Source organism: Dryas octopetala, chromosome 7 (assembly GCF_963921425.1).
Source record: "Dryas octopetala chromosome 7, drDryOcto1.1, whole genome shotgun sequence".
NCBI lineage: Eukaryota > Viridiplantae > Streptophyta > Magnoliopsida > Rosales > Rosaceae > Dryas > Dryas octopetala.
The window spans coordinates 13,936,646-13,952,809 of record NC_141372.1 but is presented as its reverse complement, the minus strand read 5'-3'; the positions used below and the strand labels follow the sequence as shown (position 1 = coordinate 13,952,809).

The following is a 16,164-nucleotide window of genomic DNA, read 5'->3' as shown; positions in this document are numbered from 1 at the left end:
CCACCTCTAAGGTAGTCGCATCAACCGAGGTGGGTTGAGTTTTATAAAACTTTTTTTTTAATTATATATTTTATGAAATTGGTTAATAATAATTCATAATTAATATCTTTTGTGAATATAATTATTTGGTTGTAATAATTGGTTAATATCAAATGTGTTTTTATTATTTTTTATTTATATAATTATTTTTCAATTACGCTATCAGATGTCTTCTCATATTTTGAGAATGCAAAATTTAATTTGTCATTTTCATTTTACAATATAGTTTTTAAAAAATTATTCTGTAAAACGTTATCAGACAGGCTCTTAGGTTTTGGTAAGCCTCAATACCGAATCGAACCAATTGATGAACAAATCTAACTATAATGTAAATCAAATATATATTCACTTGATTATTATGAGAACTCAAATTGTATATTGACTATTATGAAATTTTCAAATGTTTTATTTACTTGTTAGTAATTTGCTATAAATCTTAAATAACTGCCAAAAAAGGTTGTAAAGGCTAATAATACCAAAAGAAAAAGGTTGTGAACCTGTTAATAAATCATCATTGCTCAAAGATGAATTTTTACTCTTTATTAAGAAAATTTTATCTCAAAATTTATTTAGAAACTTGCAAATTTGGTTAATTTGTATATTTTAAACATTACAAAATAAATAAATCTCCCAAAAATTTTAATAGTTTGTTCATTGAAAAAAAAACATATATAGCTTAGATATTCAGTTGATCGCATCTTAAAATTATGAGAATGTAAAATGTATTTCACATTAAAAAAATTATAAACCTTGTGTAAATGCTTATAAAAATATAGTACCAACGATCTAAGTACGTACCAACGATGTAATAAGTATATATAAAGGAGTTGGAGAGTTTTCTGTATCCACGACCCCCAATCAAGGCGCATGCATCCATAAGAGCGCGTTGTAGTCACGTGCCTTCTCCTAGTTTCCTGTGACACCAACCCAGCAGCCAGAATCTTTTTTTATTTGGCCTGCAGCATGCCAGCAGCCAGCAAATGAGGAAGAGGAGGTTTGACTAGAGTAATCCACTAATCCTTCCCATTCTTCTCTGAAACTGAGGAAGAGTGAAAGACCAACTCAACTCAGGATGTCCTTCTTTCTGTCTTTCTCTAGATAGTTCCTCTCTCTCTCTCTCTCTCTCTCTCTCTCTCTCTCTCCCTCTCTCTCTGACCCATTTCAGAATCACAACCCAAGAACAGTTTTCAGTTTATCCAAATTCTAGCACAAAACAAAATCTTGATAGAGAGTAAGACATAGTTAGAAGAGATGATGATGATGAAACAAATTGGGGTTTTGGTGCTTCTCTCACTACTTCTTCTCTCTACCCAGTCTCCAAGCACAGCAGTAGCAGTAGCAGTAGAAGCCCCCACACCTACTCCCACAACCAACCTAACAACATGCCCCATGGATCTCAGCTATGTCCTAAGAATTCCCTTCAACTCCTCATCATGTGAAAACTTGCAACCCTCACCCAAAACCACCCAAATGAACATCAACAAGACCACATGTTGCCAAACCCTCCTGTCTCTCTATGGAATTGCCTTCGCCCAGCACCTCAAAGAAACCTCTCTCTTTAACCTCCCCAACCTACCCACCTCCATTTCTTGCCTCCAAAACTTCCAGTCCATGCTCACCTCCCTCTCCCTCCCTAGCAATCTTGCTTCTTATTGTTTTGACCCTTTACAGTTTGTTATCACTCCCAATCTCTGTGCCCAAATTGAGTCTTCCCAAGACTGGGTCTCCAAGCTTGGCCAGACCACTGTCCTTGACTCTGCTTGCAGGCCGGACCTTACTGATCTCTCATCCTGCGACGCTTGCGTGGCCGCCGGCTATCGGATTCAGAGTAAGCTGACTTCCGTTGATGGTAACACTTCTCACTCCGTAGATTGCTGGTACTTTGCAATTCTTTATGCTGCTGGTATTGTCAATGAGTTTGGTCCTGAAAGTAATGGTGCTGTGTCCTGTATATTCGGGTTGTCAATGAATACTCAACTGGGTTCTCCAAATAAGAGCACTACTGCTCTTGTTTTCGGCCTAACTGGTGCTGGGGTTGCAGTTTTTGTCATGTCTAGTTTATTGGGATTGTATTTTTGGTATCATAGGAGATGGAGGAACAGAAGGGTTGAAAGGTCTCGTATGGATTCTGGTTTTGATTTGGATGAAAGAGAGTCTAGAATTAGAGTGAGACCGAACACGGGTTCCATTTGGTTCAAAATTCAGGACCTTGAAAAGGCAACTAGTAACTTTTCACAGAAGAATTTTATAGGTCGAGGTGGATTTGGTTTTGTTTACAAGGGTGTTTTACAGGACGGAACTACAGTTGCTGTTAAGAAAGTTATAGAATCTGATTTTCAAGGGGATGCTGAATTTTGCAATGAGGTTGAGATTATTAGCAATTTGAAGCACCGGAATCTTGTTCCGCTTAGAGGGTGTTGTGTCGTTGAAGGGGAGGACAATTATGAAGAGAGAGGAAGTCATAGGTACCTTGTATATGATTACATGCCGAATGGGAATCTTGATGACCATCTATTTTGTCTGTCTAATAATCAGAGTGGAATTGAGAGGAGACGCTTGACTTGGCCTCAAAGAAAGAGCATAATCTTGGATGTGGCAAAGGGGCTAGCTTATTTGCATTATGGAGTGAAGCCTGCAATATATCATAGAGATATTAAGGCAACAAACATACTACTAGACGCGGATATGCGAGCGAGAGTGGCTGATTTTGGGCTTGCAAAACAGAGTATGGAAGGCCAGTCTCATCTCACTACTAGAGTGGCAGGGACTCACGGGTACTTAGCCCCTGAATATGCACTGTATGGACAGCTGACTGAGAAGAGCGATGTTTATAGCTTTGGAGTGGTTGTTTTGGAGATTATGTGTGGGAGAAAAGCTCTTGATTTGTCTTCCTTGGGATCCCCACATGCATTTTTGATCACAGATTGGGCTTGGTCACTAGTGAGATCTGGAAAAGTTGAACAGGCTTTTGACATTTCATTGTTGAAAGATGGCGATGGTGTGAATTCAAATCCAAAGAGCATAATGGAGAGATATTTGCTGGTTGGAATTTTGTGTGCTCATGTAATGGTGGCTTTACGGCCTACCATTTTGGATGCACTGAAAATGTTGGAAGGAGATATTGAGGTGCCACCAATTCCAGATAGGCCAATGCCTCTTGGTCACCCTTCTTCGTGTTATGGCAACGGTAATACTTTCAGCATATCACCAGCTTTGAGCGGACCAAAATTACATAGTGGAGACATGCTCAGGTAATCAATAAAAATTTGTGATTTTATGATTTCTACATACTGCCTTGAAGAATGTAAAGAGTTAGAAGCCATGTTCACGGAAGACCTTCCATGAATTGATTCAAGGCATGTGGTTGAGAATGTAAATACATATAAGAACTCATAGACCAATGATTGATAGGCCATATATACTATGACCTCATAATGTGAGGTCAGGAATTAAGCCAGCCAATGTATGATAGGTTCCATTTTATGTTTTATAAAGTTGTATCTTCTTGTGATGTTGTTATGTTTACCAAAATATGGTTGAGGCTTGACATGATAAATAGCGCAAATGAAGACCTAGATTAGGGTACAAGCAAAATAGTATTTATTTGAATTGAACCAGCTACTCAAGTTGTCTGGAGTATGGATGGAAAGGAAAGAGAATTTGGATTTGAACAAATCATATTGATATCAATGAAAGATTCCTATTTTTGTGGAAATGAATCTCATGAGAAATCCATTCTTGATTCTATCTGTACTTTCATGGGTTGAATTGTAATGATCTTTTGGACTTGTTTTTTCCTGACTTTATTTCTTAACAAAGCTGCAATATAATGCATAAGTTGTTCATTGCTATGATTTATTAGAGAACTATTTATCATTCGATTGAAGTAGCGTAATTGATATCTATGCGCACAGCAGGTTTACCAGAGAGTGAAGCATTTGAGCACTTGGAAGATTCCAACTTTTCTAGCCAGCCTTTTTTAGTTCAAGCCCATAGGTTTTGTTGAAAATCTGATTCATATTATTGTATAATAATGTAAATATGTATAATCCTGTGACTGTTGGAAATAGCAAACCTATTGCCGTTTAGTTTTCTGTCACATACGACTGTTTCTATCAATTTAGTCTCATAATATTTTCCCATATGTCATTCCTTTTGTCAAGTCTACATATTCATGGGGTATCAGATCTTGGTCCGACTAGTCTCACCTTTGAAAAATTTTGCCAAAGCAAAGACTAGATTTCACTTACAAACACTTTGAGACGTATGTGAGGCGTCCACCGCTAATTGTTTATTTGATTAATTGCTAGGCCAAAGTAAGTTCAAGCATGTAGTTGAAGAAATTGAAGAGTCAAAAATTTGGAATCTCGATGAATTACTCCGAGTATACAAGCCTGCGTCGAGTTCTCTTAAGCAACAGGAGTAACCGTAACAAATACACCAGTGGTTCAACAAGAGCTTCAATGTTGGTTCAAGTAAGAGCTTCAATGTTGGTAACAAGCTAGGGTGTGTGCAATCCAGATGATTTATTGCAAACGTTTCTTGACACTCCACCTGGTCTCAGCACTAGTACTTAGTAATATGCTTTACGGTTCATCTGTCGCAATTGCATCTCAAAATCATCTTAAAGGTTGGGAATTTCTGGCTCTAATGTCACAGTGCATTGAAAATGGAAAAAGAGATCAGTCTTTTTAGTACTAATTTAAAGAATTCTGCTACTCTGCTAAGCAATGATTCACAAATTTAGTTTACCAATAACATGTTGAAGCTAGTTAAAGAACCAAATGCCATCTTTGTAAAGTAAACGGGAGATTCCATATATATTGGCACCAAATTTCCAAAGTTCACAAAATCTCTTGTATTCTTGGTAAATGCATCCAGTTGAGATAAATTAACTCCAAAAAAATCTTTCCTAGAGTACATCTAGCATCTACGGCAGATAGCTAATAAGCCTGAACAAGTCTAAGCAGCTAATCAAAAAGAGTTAAAAACGAAAGTCTGGAAAGGTATATTCTTTGCAGGTATCACATGCTCTTCTGGCTGGCAACAAAACAGAGCCAAAATCTCTTGTTTAGCATACAGGTCCATCTGTAAGGACTGTCACCTTGGGTTCAAATTATGTGAAGTGTACCTGCTGCCCCAGATCTGTTGAATGATTGCTCTACCTATATTGAACCACAGTGTATGTTATATTATATTCACAACTCTGCCTTAGATTCAAGGTCCTCCGATGGACCCATCACTGATTTCTCTGATTGATTGGGAGGTGGCACAGGCTCTTGGATGTCCAGTTCATCACCTAAGATTTTTGCAGTGAATTGCCTAGCCTCCAAATCAAGATCTGGCCACTCGGAGACTATTCTTCTAGCACCCTGTGAGACCCAAAATAAAACTTAGAAAAAAATAATTGGACATTGAAACACTGTAAAGAAAAAAGGACAATCATGATTTAACATAGGTGTAAGGAAAAAGCAACAGACAAAAGGAACACAGATCTACCTGAAGCTTGGGTTCTTTTGTCATGGGATTGTTGCAAAGATCAATGGTTTTTGCTTTGGATTTTGTGGCATTACCACACCATGACTCACACCACAGCCATTCTTGTGGTAATGAAAATATGGGCACTGTATGTTGAGCATAGTTTGGAAGATCCTGAAACATGAAAGGTGGCATTTAGCATAATACATGAAAGTAAAATGGAAGTATGCATCTGAAAAGAACGGACATTTTGGCCCAGCCAAGCCGTTGCATCAATATCTCCCCTCTCCATCAACAGCAAAACTCCCTTTGACAAATTTAAACATTTGGCATCTCATTAATGAGATCCAATGGCAGCAAGCATGCATCATTTTTTTTTTTTGCATGTATAGACAGATACAGTTAATGTAAAATTGATAACAAAATAATGTCTATTATGCCCCAATGAATGTATTAGAATATAAAACAATTATTGGCCTACATCCTTATATCTTAAGCTTCAGAAAATGATGACAAACCAATCAATTTTTATCATGGTATCAGAGCAGCTGGCCCGATGTTCAAATCCCTGCCTTGATCCACTTCCATCCTAATTAATAAAGTGTTCCACATGTTGGGCCCCACTTGAGGTGTTTGGGCCCGCTTATGAGAGTACGGTTAGAACATAAACATTCATTGCCCACATCCTACAGCTAGCATTTAGGAATAGTGGTAAACCAACAAAATTCATCGCAATGGATATGGTAACAAACTCATTTCAGAAAAATCAATTCTTATGCCTTAAAATTCAAGGAAAAATAGAAAACATCATTTAGACAAAGACATCCACAAACAGAATTCTAGTTTCATGTGCATGATGACTGGAAGAGTAAATACATGACAGTGCAATCAAAAGAAATGTTCATCAGGAACTTAAGAGCTTGCCTGATCCAAATTAGATAGACTGTTTGGGTCCTTACTAAGAGTCTCATAGAAAACTCTCAGATTATCTCCGGCTGCAGTCTCTCGAAATTTCTTCAAATCAACAACATACAAAGCACTGCAGAAAATCAACGAGTCAACTCCACAGGTTTTCCCTATTTGTTAGCATAGAACAATATTTGGCTCACATCCCAATAGTTAAAGCTTTTGGAAATCATGCTTAACTAACAAACATTTATCATGGTTTCAGAGCAAAAGATTATAAGTTCTGGTGGAAACCAATGTATAAGGCTATAATTATTGTCTTTTATTAGTAACTCTTAGGATTTGACCTGCTGGGTTCTTTGGCGGCTTTGGTAGGTTGATTTTTCCGGCTCTTCATGTTTCTATTTGTGCTATTTGAAATGTTTTTCTTTCTTTTTTTTTTTCCCGCTGCTGTTAATTTGGTCCAACTTTTTGCTGTTTGGCTGGTGTTTCATTCGGGCTATTTTTTGTTGTCAGCGATGGGGTCCAATTTTCCACAGGTCTATTTATGTTCTAGGCAATCCCAGATATTTTTTTTTTGTCTTCTGCGGTTCCCAAACATTGTGGAAATTTATTTCCCGTACCTTTTACTTCATTGGATACTCGCAACTGTTGAGTTCTACAATGTGAAAATGATAAACCTGTATCACGTTGAAATCAGTTTGGACACTATTTTCCACTTCAAAACCCTAGGTCACAACAAATCCATAGAATTGAAGGGAAAACTCTTACTTTTGATCAAGTTAGAGTCATCAAGGATTGAAAAGGAATTTCGGCAAGAAATTAAGGTAAAAACTGTAATCCAAGGTTTCTTATTAGTATCTTTCTTGATGTTCTTGGATGAAATTTTGATGATTTAGGGCTAAGATTACTTTGGAGACTCGGCGCTTACTTCTTCATCTGTTTTGTTAGTTTTTGTTTTACCTGACTCGGGAAACTATGTTTATTTTTTTTTTCTCCACAGATTCACTGAACTTCTGGTATGCTCCATTAGAATATGCCAACTTCCAGTATCTTTGTTTTATCTTCATTTAGATGTATACCATATCTTATGGTACTTGAAGTTGTACTAGATTATTAAATAATTGTTGGCCCACATCCTCATAGGTTAAGTTTTTGAGAAATCGCAACTAAAACAAGTTTATTATCACTTAAAAATGTTGAACTTATAAACAATTTCAACAAAAGCACTTACTGACCTTATATGGTAGGATTTCCCCCGTAAGTGTTCTTTCCAGAAACCCTGTTCCAAAAAAAAAAAAAATGACAAAAAAAGCAAAAGCAATCAATGATAAATTAACATGGTCACTCTTTTTAATAGTCACAGACCCAAAAGAATTAGTAACAAAAAATTAAAGTGTTTGATGGATGCATAAAAATTATAGAAACTGAAGAAGAGGAAAGGTCTTATAGGTAACTACTTGTCTCCAAAATCGATATCCATCCATATCCTTGTTGTTGTCACAAAATGGAGTATATGCAAGAGGTCTTCCTTTTATATCCATGTCATAGAGCTCTCCCATGTCTGCCCTGACAATCTGATCTGCGTCAACAAAAATGACCTGCAAATATTGCACACATCACATTTATCAAATTTATCAGCAACCAGAGATGATCATGCAATAAGCATGTAGTCTTACGAACTATGAAATACCAATACCTTCTCCAAAGAAAGGGGGAAGATAACATCAAGGAACAAGATTTTATAGGCCCAAATAATTCGTTGCTTTTCTTTCTGCTTGTGCAGCCATGTAGGCCACTTGTAGGTGATCAGTTCATACTCAAAACCATATTCTTCAGCCATAAGTGGAATCACATCCTGCACATAATTATAATGACCAAGCATCCATGTTAAGCTGTCTCATTTCTTCTCCGTAGGTCATACAAAACCGTGAAATATATACCACTTAAACATTTACAACCTTGAACTGAGGAGAGAGATAGTTCTTTATGAACCAGAATTTAACTGGACGACGGGTGTTCTTCAAGACACTTAAAATCATGATTTTCAGAAAACGTTCATATCTGCCAAAATATATCACGAGAAAGTCATGAAAAGATCACATAATTGATATATTAAAATAAGGCAAAGTCAGACCATGATGATGATGGTGGCGGTGATGTTCATTATGAAGATCATTATTATCATTGTTGAGATTGTTGTTGTTGTTCTTACGTATTTAATGACAATAATTTAAAATAATATTTAGCACATTATTACATTTAATAATGATGTTACATCATTATTACATATTCAAATACCAATTTCCAAATCCTCATAAAGGCATTGGTTTTTTTAAAAGAAACCAAAACATTTGTTAGAAATAAAAGGAGTACAAGGAGGATGGACAACATGTCCATTAAAAACAAATCCACCAAAATATCATGCACAAGGTCACCCTTTTACCATCAACATTAGTCCAAAGAATGACCATGATTTAAATAAATTTTTAAGTTAGAGCATTGACAATGTAGTAAGATCTCTCATCTCTGTCACCTTGGAAAATGAGGATCTTAGGTATGAATAACAAGTAATGAGCATGGTGACCCCCAACAAATTTATTAGTTGTACAACTTTCAAGCTGATTCACAAATATTTTCAGTATTTCTTGAACAGTGAAGAAATACAGATACAATGAAACATATAGGATGCAATAAATAAAAATAGCATCAATATCTGAACAAGAACAAGAATGAGGTTTCGTAAGTGTTAGTCAGGTAATTGATTATTCCAGTAGTATCCCACTGCATCATGACTCTTTATGACATTTAGATCATCTGTAAGTGTACATTCTACTTTCCATTTATAATACAAGGCAGATATGTATGAAAATGTTGTTAAACCAAAGAATGATACACAAGCCATGATGGACTCAATTATGTTCACCACAGAAAGACTGTTAAAGGAAGCATAAGGTGGATAAGCAGATGAAGATCAATAACGAAGAAACACTTACAGGTGTCCAGAAGCAATAGAAAAAATATTAATCGTTTTTCCATGTCGCCCACCCTTTCCTTGCTCCTAAGGAGGAGAAAATTGCAAGGTTTTTATAATCCAAAGGTAGATTAGAAAAAGTATTCATCAAAAATAACCAGTCTAAATGGAATTGATAATATTTTTAATTCATGGAAGGTTTTACTCATCCCAATAATATAACCATCAATCTATAGCGATGAGATTTATAATGAATAATAGTGTAAGGTCAAATCAATCAGAAGCAGTATGTGAGTAAACACTAACAAATTACACACCGTAGAATCTCCCAAAGGACGTCATGAAGGGGATAGTTGTTGGAGTGAGTTGGATAGTTGACTTATAGTTTTAGGATAGCTTTGATTAGTTGTAATTTCTTGTAATTACTAGGATTTCCTTTACTTTCCTTTTTCTGTAACCTTGTGTAGTTATAAATACCTCCCATTGGAAAAAGAATAATACTCAAGAAATTTTTTTCCCATCTTAGTTTCTACAAAAGTAACTTGAATATCATTAACATGTTATATCACCATCTCTGCTGAATCCACCATATTTGCAGTTGCATGAGAGGAATATTGACGATAATCATGTTGATAATGCGGTTTGGATTTAAGAAGATGAAGTCACAATCAACTTAATCATGCTTACATGTTTTATTTACAAAGACATGGCAAGGGACTGAGTGAAATTGTGAATCCAGTTAATCAGTAGATCAAATAAAGTTGGAAATAGTTATATTAATAGCTCAGCTGGTAAAATTTCTAGCTTTCACACGAGTTCGGGGATTGATTCCTCCCTTCACTAGAAATGGAGTGATTGTGGGATGGGAAAGGACTACCATTTGGTTCTTTGATGGTTTCTTTAGATTGTGGGTAGTTCTTAATCTGTGGACTGCTGGTCCACATTAATCGTTATAGTTTATTAATATAATCATTATATTTACAATAGAAAAATGACACATGGTAAATTGCTATTGAATACAGAAAATAGAAATAAAAGTAGCTCAACAATGATAACACATTCCCGTTAAGAAAAGAAAGGAAGAACTAAAATTCCTCACCACTGAAGTTCCTTCACTCTTTTTTGAGTGCTCACTGCCACCAATAAAACCAGAAGCCCATTTCAAGAAGTTGGAGTTCCAGCTATTTCCCTACAACAATACAACAAAAAGACATTTGTAAGACTACACACTGAACATTACTTGGTCACTACACTAGTAGGAACTAGGACAATAATCCACAGCTAATAACAACAAGAACCCACCTCGTTATTATCCTGTGAATTGTCATCGCCATCAGGAACCAACAATTTCTCATGCTCCTTGCCTTTTTTCTTTGCTACTTCCAAGTGAACTACTTTACCGCGCAAATCGTTTATGGTGATGCGTTTCGATAATGTCTTGCTCTGACTTCCATCACCATCCTCCTTCAGAACATAAAGTTCAGAACTTCTACCTGGAGCAAGCTGCAAGTACCAAACCCCAGGAGAGACTTTCATTTGCCAATAACCCAGGTTGGCCATCACCAGAGTATCAACCAAGTGGGGTGTACTCTTAGTACCAATAATCAACTGAAGCCCTCGGGGAGGATCATGGTCTTTCTCAGAACAATGACCTAGTTAAGATGGCTTGTCAATAAATGTGGCAACATAGTTGGTAATCCCTCACCTCACCATTAGCTTGGAGTAAAAATACGAGGTAGCACCAAGTTACAATTTACTCCTAAGAAAACATAATCATACCCGTAAGAACAAGAGCTTCAAGTTCAAACACAGCTTGTAATGTCCGTGTCTCACCAAGATTCTCAAGCAAAATATTATCCAAGTCATGGCTGTGTATAATTAGAAACAAATTTAGGAAAGGGCAGTAATGAAAACTGTAAGTCACAACATAAATTCTTCTACATCTTGTTCAGAGAAGAGTTAATGGCAGTATGACAACTAAGAACTTCTGTGTTGAAGATGAAACTCACACTGCAATAACAGGCTCAACAAGCCATGGATCAGGAACATCAAGATTCATAGTGAGGGTTTTGGACAGTGGCATGTTTGCAAAAAAAGCTTTTGGCCCATTTATCGTGTAGTCAGTGCCGCTGAAGTCATCCTGCAAATACGGCACAACTGAGAGTCTGAGACCGGAGGCTAGATTCCAATGGAAACAACAGTTTTAGGCTTATAAAGAATCAATCATCAGGCATACCACTGTTGGTATTACGTATCTGTAGTAATTCTTCAGAGGAAGATCAACAAGAGAACTCTGCCAAGAATACAAATTTTAGAAATTGGACAATATTAACAGTACTGTATTAGCAAGAGCAAAGAAAGAAACATTTACACCTACAAGTGAATTTACAAAATACTTTCACAGTAGCAGGTGAACTGAAAACTGACCAAAGGTCATATTTGGTTTAACAGTGGCAATAATGTTTGTGGGTCACAAACGGTATTGTCAACACATAGGTACTACATGAAATGTCAAATCAACCTCTAAATTTATTGTAAAAATCAGACCTCATAAACAACTTGAATGTGAAACAAGTAACAACACAACAAAGGAAAAAAAACAATAAATCTGACACTTTGATATTTTAATTTTACAAGTGTAGCACTATGTTACTACTCTTCTTTTCCATTAGTTAGTAAATTTAACATATATTTTAGTTATTATAACGTAATTTCTATCCAGAACACATGCAAAATAATTCTTTATTGCAGATGGTCAACATAGATTTGGATCATTATTAACATTAATCTATATTATGATTTACTGGTTGAGACAATCATGAGAAGTTTGGGTGTGGTGCTGGGAGGTGTGCTATGACGGCTGTTTTCTGAGTAGTTTGGGTGGAGAGAAATAGAAGGATATTTAGTAATGTTAGGGGTGAAGAAGTGTGGATCATTTGTGGGAGAGGGTCCGGTCTTCACAGTCCTTATGGGCTTCTTTTATTTTGTCTGATTGGAAAGTTTTGTGTTTTTTGCTATTTTGTTAAAATTTATGTGCTGGTCTTTGTTCTTAGAGAATGTAAGGGTCTGTAGGCCAGTGGACACCTTGTCCTCTGTCGTGTGCTCTTTCATTTCCACTAATGAATCTATTTCTTATCAAAAAACAGAAAAAAAAAAAAAAAAAAAAAAAAGATTGTGCCAATCATGAGTCAATTTTGCATTTGGTAGAGCAACTTGAATATGACTAATTTAATTGTGTTTGGTAGGTCAACTGGATGTTGTCCCAAACACTGGTAAGAAAAACTAAGCCTTCTATAACATTTTTAAGTCATGCTTGTAGGTGGTAACAAATTACCATCACTACATCTTTTTCCATACTAGAAATTCAGAGCACATCAGACGTGGAAATACAAGGTCATCCATATATGCAATGGAAGTAAAGAACAAACAAAAAAAGAAAGAAAAAATTGACAAGAGGAAAAAAAATGCAGTAGAGAGATTGTTGTCCAGTCCTTTTGTTTGGGTAGAGACAAGGGAAAGACGGAAAATGTAGAAAAGCAATTTGTGTTGTTAGGCTCCTCTATCAAAGCAAAAAGCTCGGAGGTAATGGTTGTCAGATAAGATAACATCAAAGATTAAAACAAAAAACATATGTAGCAAACACAGTAGAATGAAAAGAACACATAATACGTAAAGAAGACTATGTTATCACATATATTAACGAAAATTGATTGAGCAAATAATACTCACCAATGGATTTAGTACAATCCTCATGCTAGGCCTAATGTATTTCCAAAGAACCCGAAGAATTGATGATAGCTTCTGGCCAACTGGACTTAAAGGATCAATAACTGCATCGATATGAATACTAGAGTTTTCATTGTTCAAAACAATGGCACTGTAAAGGATAAGGAGAAAAGGAGTGTAAGATATAACGGAACAATGAAATCACATAATCTAGAATTTTATAGACCCCAACATATCCATAAGAATCACCACTAAGAACCATAACCACAGTTCATATATTTCAAAAGAGACTTTTGTACACCACATAAGTAAAACAATAAGCAGATAAACAAATATGCGAAAATTACAACTAGATGCCTCATTTGATTTCAGTTTTCAAAATAAGGATTCAAATTTTAGAAATTACAATCAAATGCTTACTTTTAAGGGCTTCTTTGTTTGTTCACAATAAAAAGATTTTACATTTTCATTAGAAACATTTTTACCATGAAGTCATTCCCTTCAGCAATCAGACAACCCATCTCTTAGTGAAGGACATATTGGACAGAAAAACAACTTAAAAAATTAAAAATGAAAGTCAAATTACTTTAAACGGTATCTATCTCAAGTTAAAAAGAGAAATTTTTTTTTTTTTGCCATAAAAAGAGAAATATATTTGATTCCATGAAATAATGAGTTGTTCCAATTTCTACCAAAAAACTAATTTAGTTATCAAGAAAAAAGAAGTCGCCATACAGTAATATTCTTCAAATAGTAGGCAAAAAAATTTATATTGTAACAAACAGTGCTTTTAAATAGTATATATCTAATTACAATTTCAAAATGTTTAAACGATATTTTGAAACAAAATTATAATGAGCCTTCTAGGTTGTAATTGTCCCATAAATATATCCACTCAAAGAAGAAAATGCCTGTTTACCTATATTGTGCATTCAAAATGTCAAAGCGTGCACCTTCAGAACTTCGATCCCGCATTGCCATTGAAGATGACACAAACATGATAGTATCACTAATGAATTTGCTGCAAGTACCATTTTAAAGAAATTAGTCTTTGCTTGAATAAAAGTAAAACGATGAATGAATAAGATGTTGTCAGTTTCAAGACTGCAAATTACAAAATGGAAAAGAAATTCTAGTGAATAGAAAATATCAAAAAACAAATAGCCACCAATCTCGTGTTCAATTATGAAAACACTGATGTTGAAATGATCTTGTGACTTGGATTTACAGAAATATCAAAGGAATATCAGTAAAATTTGACTGCAAACAGATCTTTGATTGGGAACATTGAACTTTTGAACGAAATTAACGAAAATGTTAAAGCAATCACTAATGCATCAATTAAACTAATAAAATTCATAAAATGGTATATCTATGATAGGAATACAGTGCACTTTTTGGACAAGTATGAATACAGTGCATCAATTAAACTAGTAAAATTCATAAAATGGAATATCGATGAATACAGTGCACTTTTCGGACAAGTATGAAAAATATCAACATTGGTAAAAATATGGATAGTCCAGATTTAGAGAAATATCAATGGAAATATTGGTAAAAATCACTAAAACAATGGAAATCTACTAAAAAACAGGAAATTTTGAATTTAATACAACAAAATGTTAAATCAATCAATAATGTATGAAATAAAAATTCAAATAGTAAATCCTATTACAAATATATAACATGCATGGTGGAAAAAGGGGTACCCCACTGAAACACTATATTATGCATACAAATAATTGTGTATGCTTGTAGATAAAACTGTGTTTATATACAAAACCAAAAAACACTTATCAATTGAAACTCTAATATGTAAAAAATTTAGAACAAGAACTATAATTTATTTTTATTTACATCGTTTATAATTTTAAATTAAATTACGATACTTTTGTGATTTGGAAAATAGAAATATGTCCAGAATAAAAATTAAAAAAAAAAAAAAGAAAAAAAAAACGATTGATCAGAAAGTTTAGTGTCAATCCACATGATGTAAGCCCATTTTAAAACCAATCCAAAACTCGTTGTCCTTGGGTAAGAACATAAAAGGCACATTAACTTAACCCAATATAAACTCAAGCCCATTTAATAAAGAAAACAAAACCCAAACTCATTTGAAATTCAGACCAAATAACCTAGTGAGAATCCCATTTGAAATCCAGTCGAAAAGTTAAATCTCAAAGAGAAGCTAGAGAGAAGGAGAAGAAGAATCTCTCTCTCTCTCTAGCAGATGAAATACCCTAAAATACCCAGAAATTTAAAATACTCTAAAATGGTTAAGTTAAAAACTTGCAGCTGTTTTAGAATGTCAGTAGAGCACATTGTACAGCTAATGAAAAGAGGTTTTTTTTAACTAGCAAACCTTGTTAGTGTGTCAGGATCCACATCCTGCCACTTCACTTCTTCAATAATTTCCACAATGTGCTTTATTCTCTGTGTAAACTCCAGAGACTCTAGAAGATGTAAATCATGGCTCAAGAATGTACTCTCATCATTTACAAGTGTTACCTATCAGACAAAACGATGTCATTAATATAGGCATAAGTGCATAGATACAAAAACTTATTGCAATGATAATTATTTAAAAATATATTTAAGCTTTAGACTATCATTTAAGTATAAAAAAAAATGGAAAAGGCACATATCAGTATGTAAATAGAAGTTGAGAAATTGGTCCAACAAATCTATTCTTATTTACCCACAAAATTGACATAACATTTAGTATGACTTCCAACTAAGTAAAAAGTCTACACAGAAGACTCACCCTTCCATTAGTAATGACTGCATTAACACCAGATTCAACGCCAAGTTGCCTATACAAAAATTGTGCCACCTGAAGACCACCAAAACCAGATACAGTCAATATGATTTCTAAAGAAATTGCAAGCCCCGAAAAAAGAAAATAAGTGTAGAAAGGATCCATCCAGATAGCTATTTGCAAGGAGCTATAAGAGACCAATGCCTATCAGGAGTTCAGGACAGTAGAAATCAGATGAAAGTAGTGACCTTACATGCACTAGAATTCAAAGAAGAAAAAAAAA

General features: G+C 34.9%; 2 protein-coding genes across 5 annotated transcripts in view; one reads left to right on the top strand and one right to left on the bottom strand.

Annotated features, from left to right (window-relative positions):
- Positions 1 to 916: 916 nt before the first annotated feature.
- On the top strand, positions 917 to 4,689 carry LOC147279902 (Protein kinase superfamily protein). Of its 4 annotated transcripts, none has more exons than XM_086252727.1 (2): positions 917 to 3,290; positions 4,350 to 4,689. In XM_086252727.1, the coding sequence occupies exons 1-2, from the start codon at positions 1,291 to 1,293 to the stop codon at positions 4,357 to 4,359; spliced, it is 2,010 nt and encodes a 669-aa protein (XP_086108853.1). In that variant the 5' UTR covers positions 917 to 1,290; the 3' UTR covers positions 4,360 to 4,689. The 4 variants fall into 4 exon arrangements, with proteins under 4 accessions (XP_086108853.1, XP_086108851.1, XP_086108852.1 ...); XM_086252725.1 differs by lacking the exon at positions 4,350 to 4,689 and adding an exon at positions 3,954 to 4,285; XM_086252726.1 differs by lacking the exon at positions 4,350 to 4,689 and adding an exon at positions 3,957 to 4,284.
- Positions 4,690 to 4,833: 144 nt separating this feature from the next.
- The window catches only part of EBS1 (EMS-MUTAGENIZED BRI1 SUPPRESSOR 1), a 28,129-nt gene continuing 16,798 nt past the window's right edge, over positions 4,834 to 16,164 (bottom strand). Inside the window, exons 21-37 of the mRNA XM_086252724.1 lie at positions 15,888 to 15,956; positions 15,486 to 15,631; positions 14,043 to 14,144; positions 13,127 to 13,274; positions 11,634 to 11,690; positions 11,407 to 11,537; positions 11,177 to 11,265; positions 10,700 to 11,049; positions 10,497 to 10,586; positions 9,420 to 9,484; positions 8,385 to 8,487; positions 8,123 to 8,281; positions 7,884 to 8,024; positions 7,662 to 7,705; positions 6,442 to 6,556; positions 5,539 to 5,691; positions 4,834 to 5,411 (exon numbers count right to left, since the gene is read on the bottom strand). Coding sequence (XP_086108850.1) covers positions 5,238 to 5,411; positions 5,539 to 5,691; positions 6,442 to 6,556; positions 7,662 to 7,705; positions 7,884 to 8,024; positions 8,123 to 8,281; positions 8,385 to 8,487; positions 9,420 to 9,484; positions 10,497 to 10,586; positions 10,700 to 11,049; positions 11,177 to 11,265; positions 11,407 to 11,537; positions 11,634 to 11,690; positions 13,127 to 13,274; positions 14,043 to 14,144; positions 15,486 to 15,631; positions 15,888 to 15,956 — 2,136 coding nt within the window. The 3' untranslated portion in view covers positions 4,834 to 5,237. The remainder of the gene's footprint in view (positions 5,412 to 5,538; positions 5,692 to 6,441; positions 6,557 to 7,661; positions 7,706 to 7,883; positions 8,025 to 8,122; positions 8,282 to 8,384; positions 8,488 to 9,419; positions 9,485 to 10,496; positions 10,587 to 10,699; positions 11,050 to 11,176; positions 11,266 to 11,406; positions 11,538 to 11,633; positions 11,691 to 13,126; positions 13,275 to 14,042; positions 14,145 to 15,485; positions 15,632 to 15,887; positions 15,957 to 16,164) is intronic.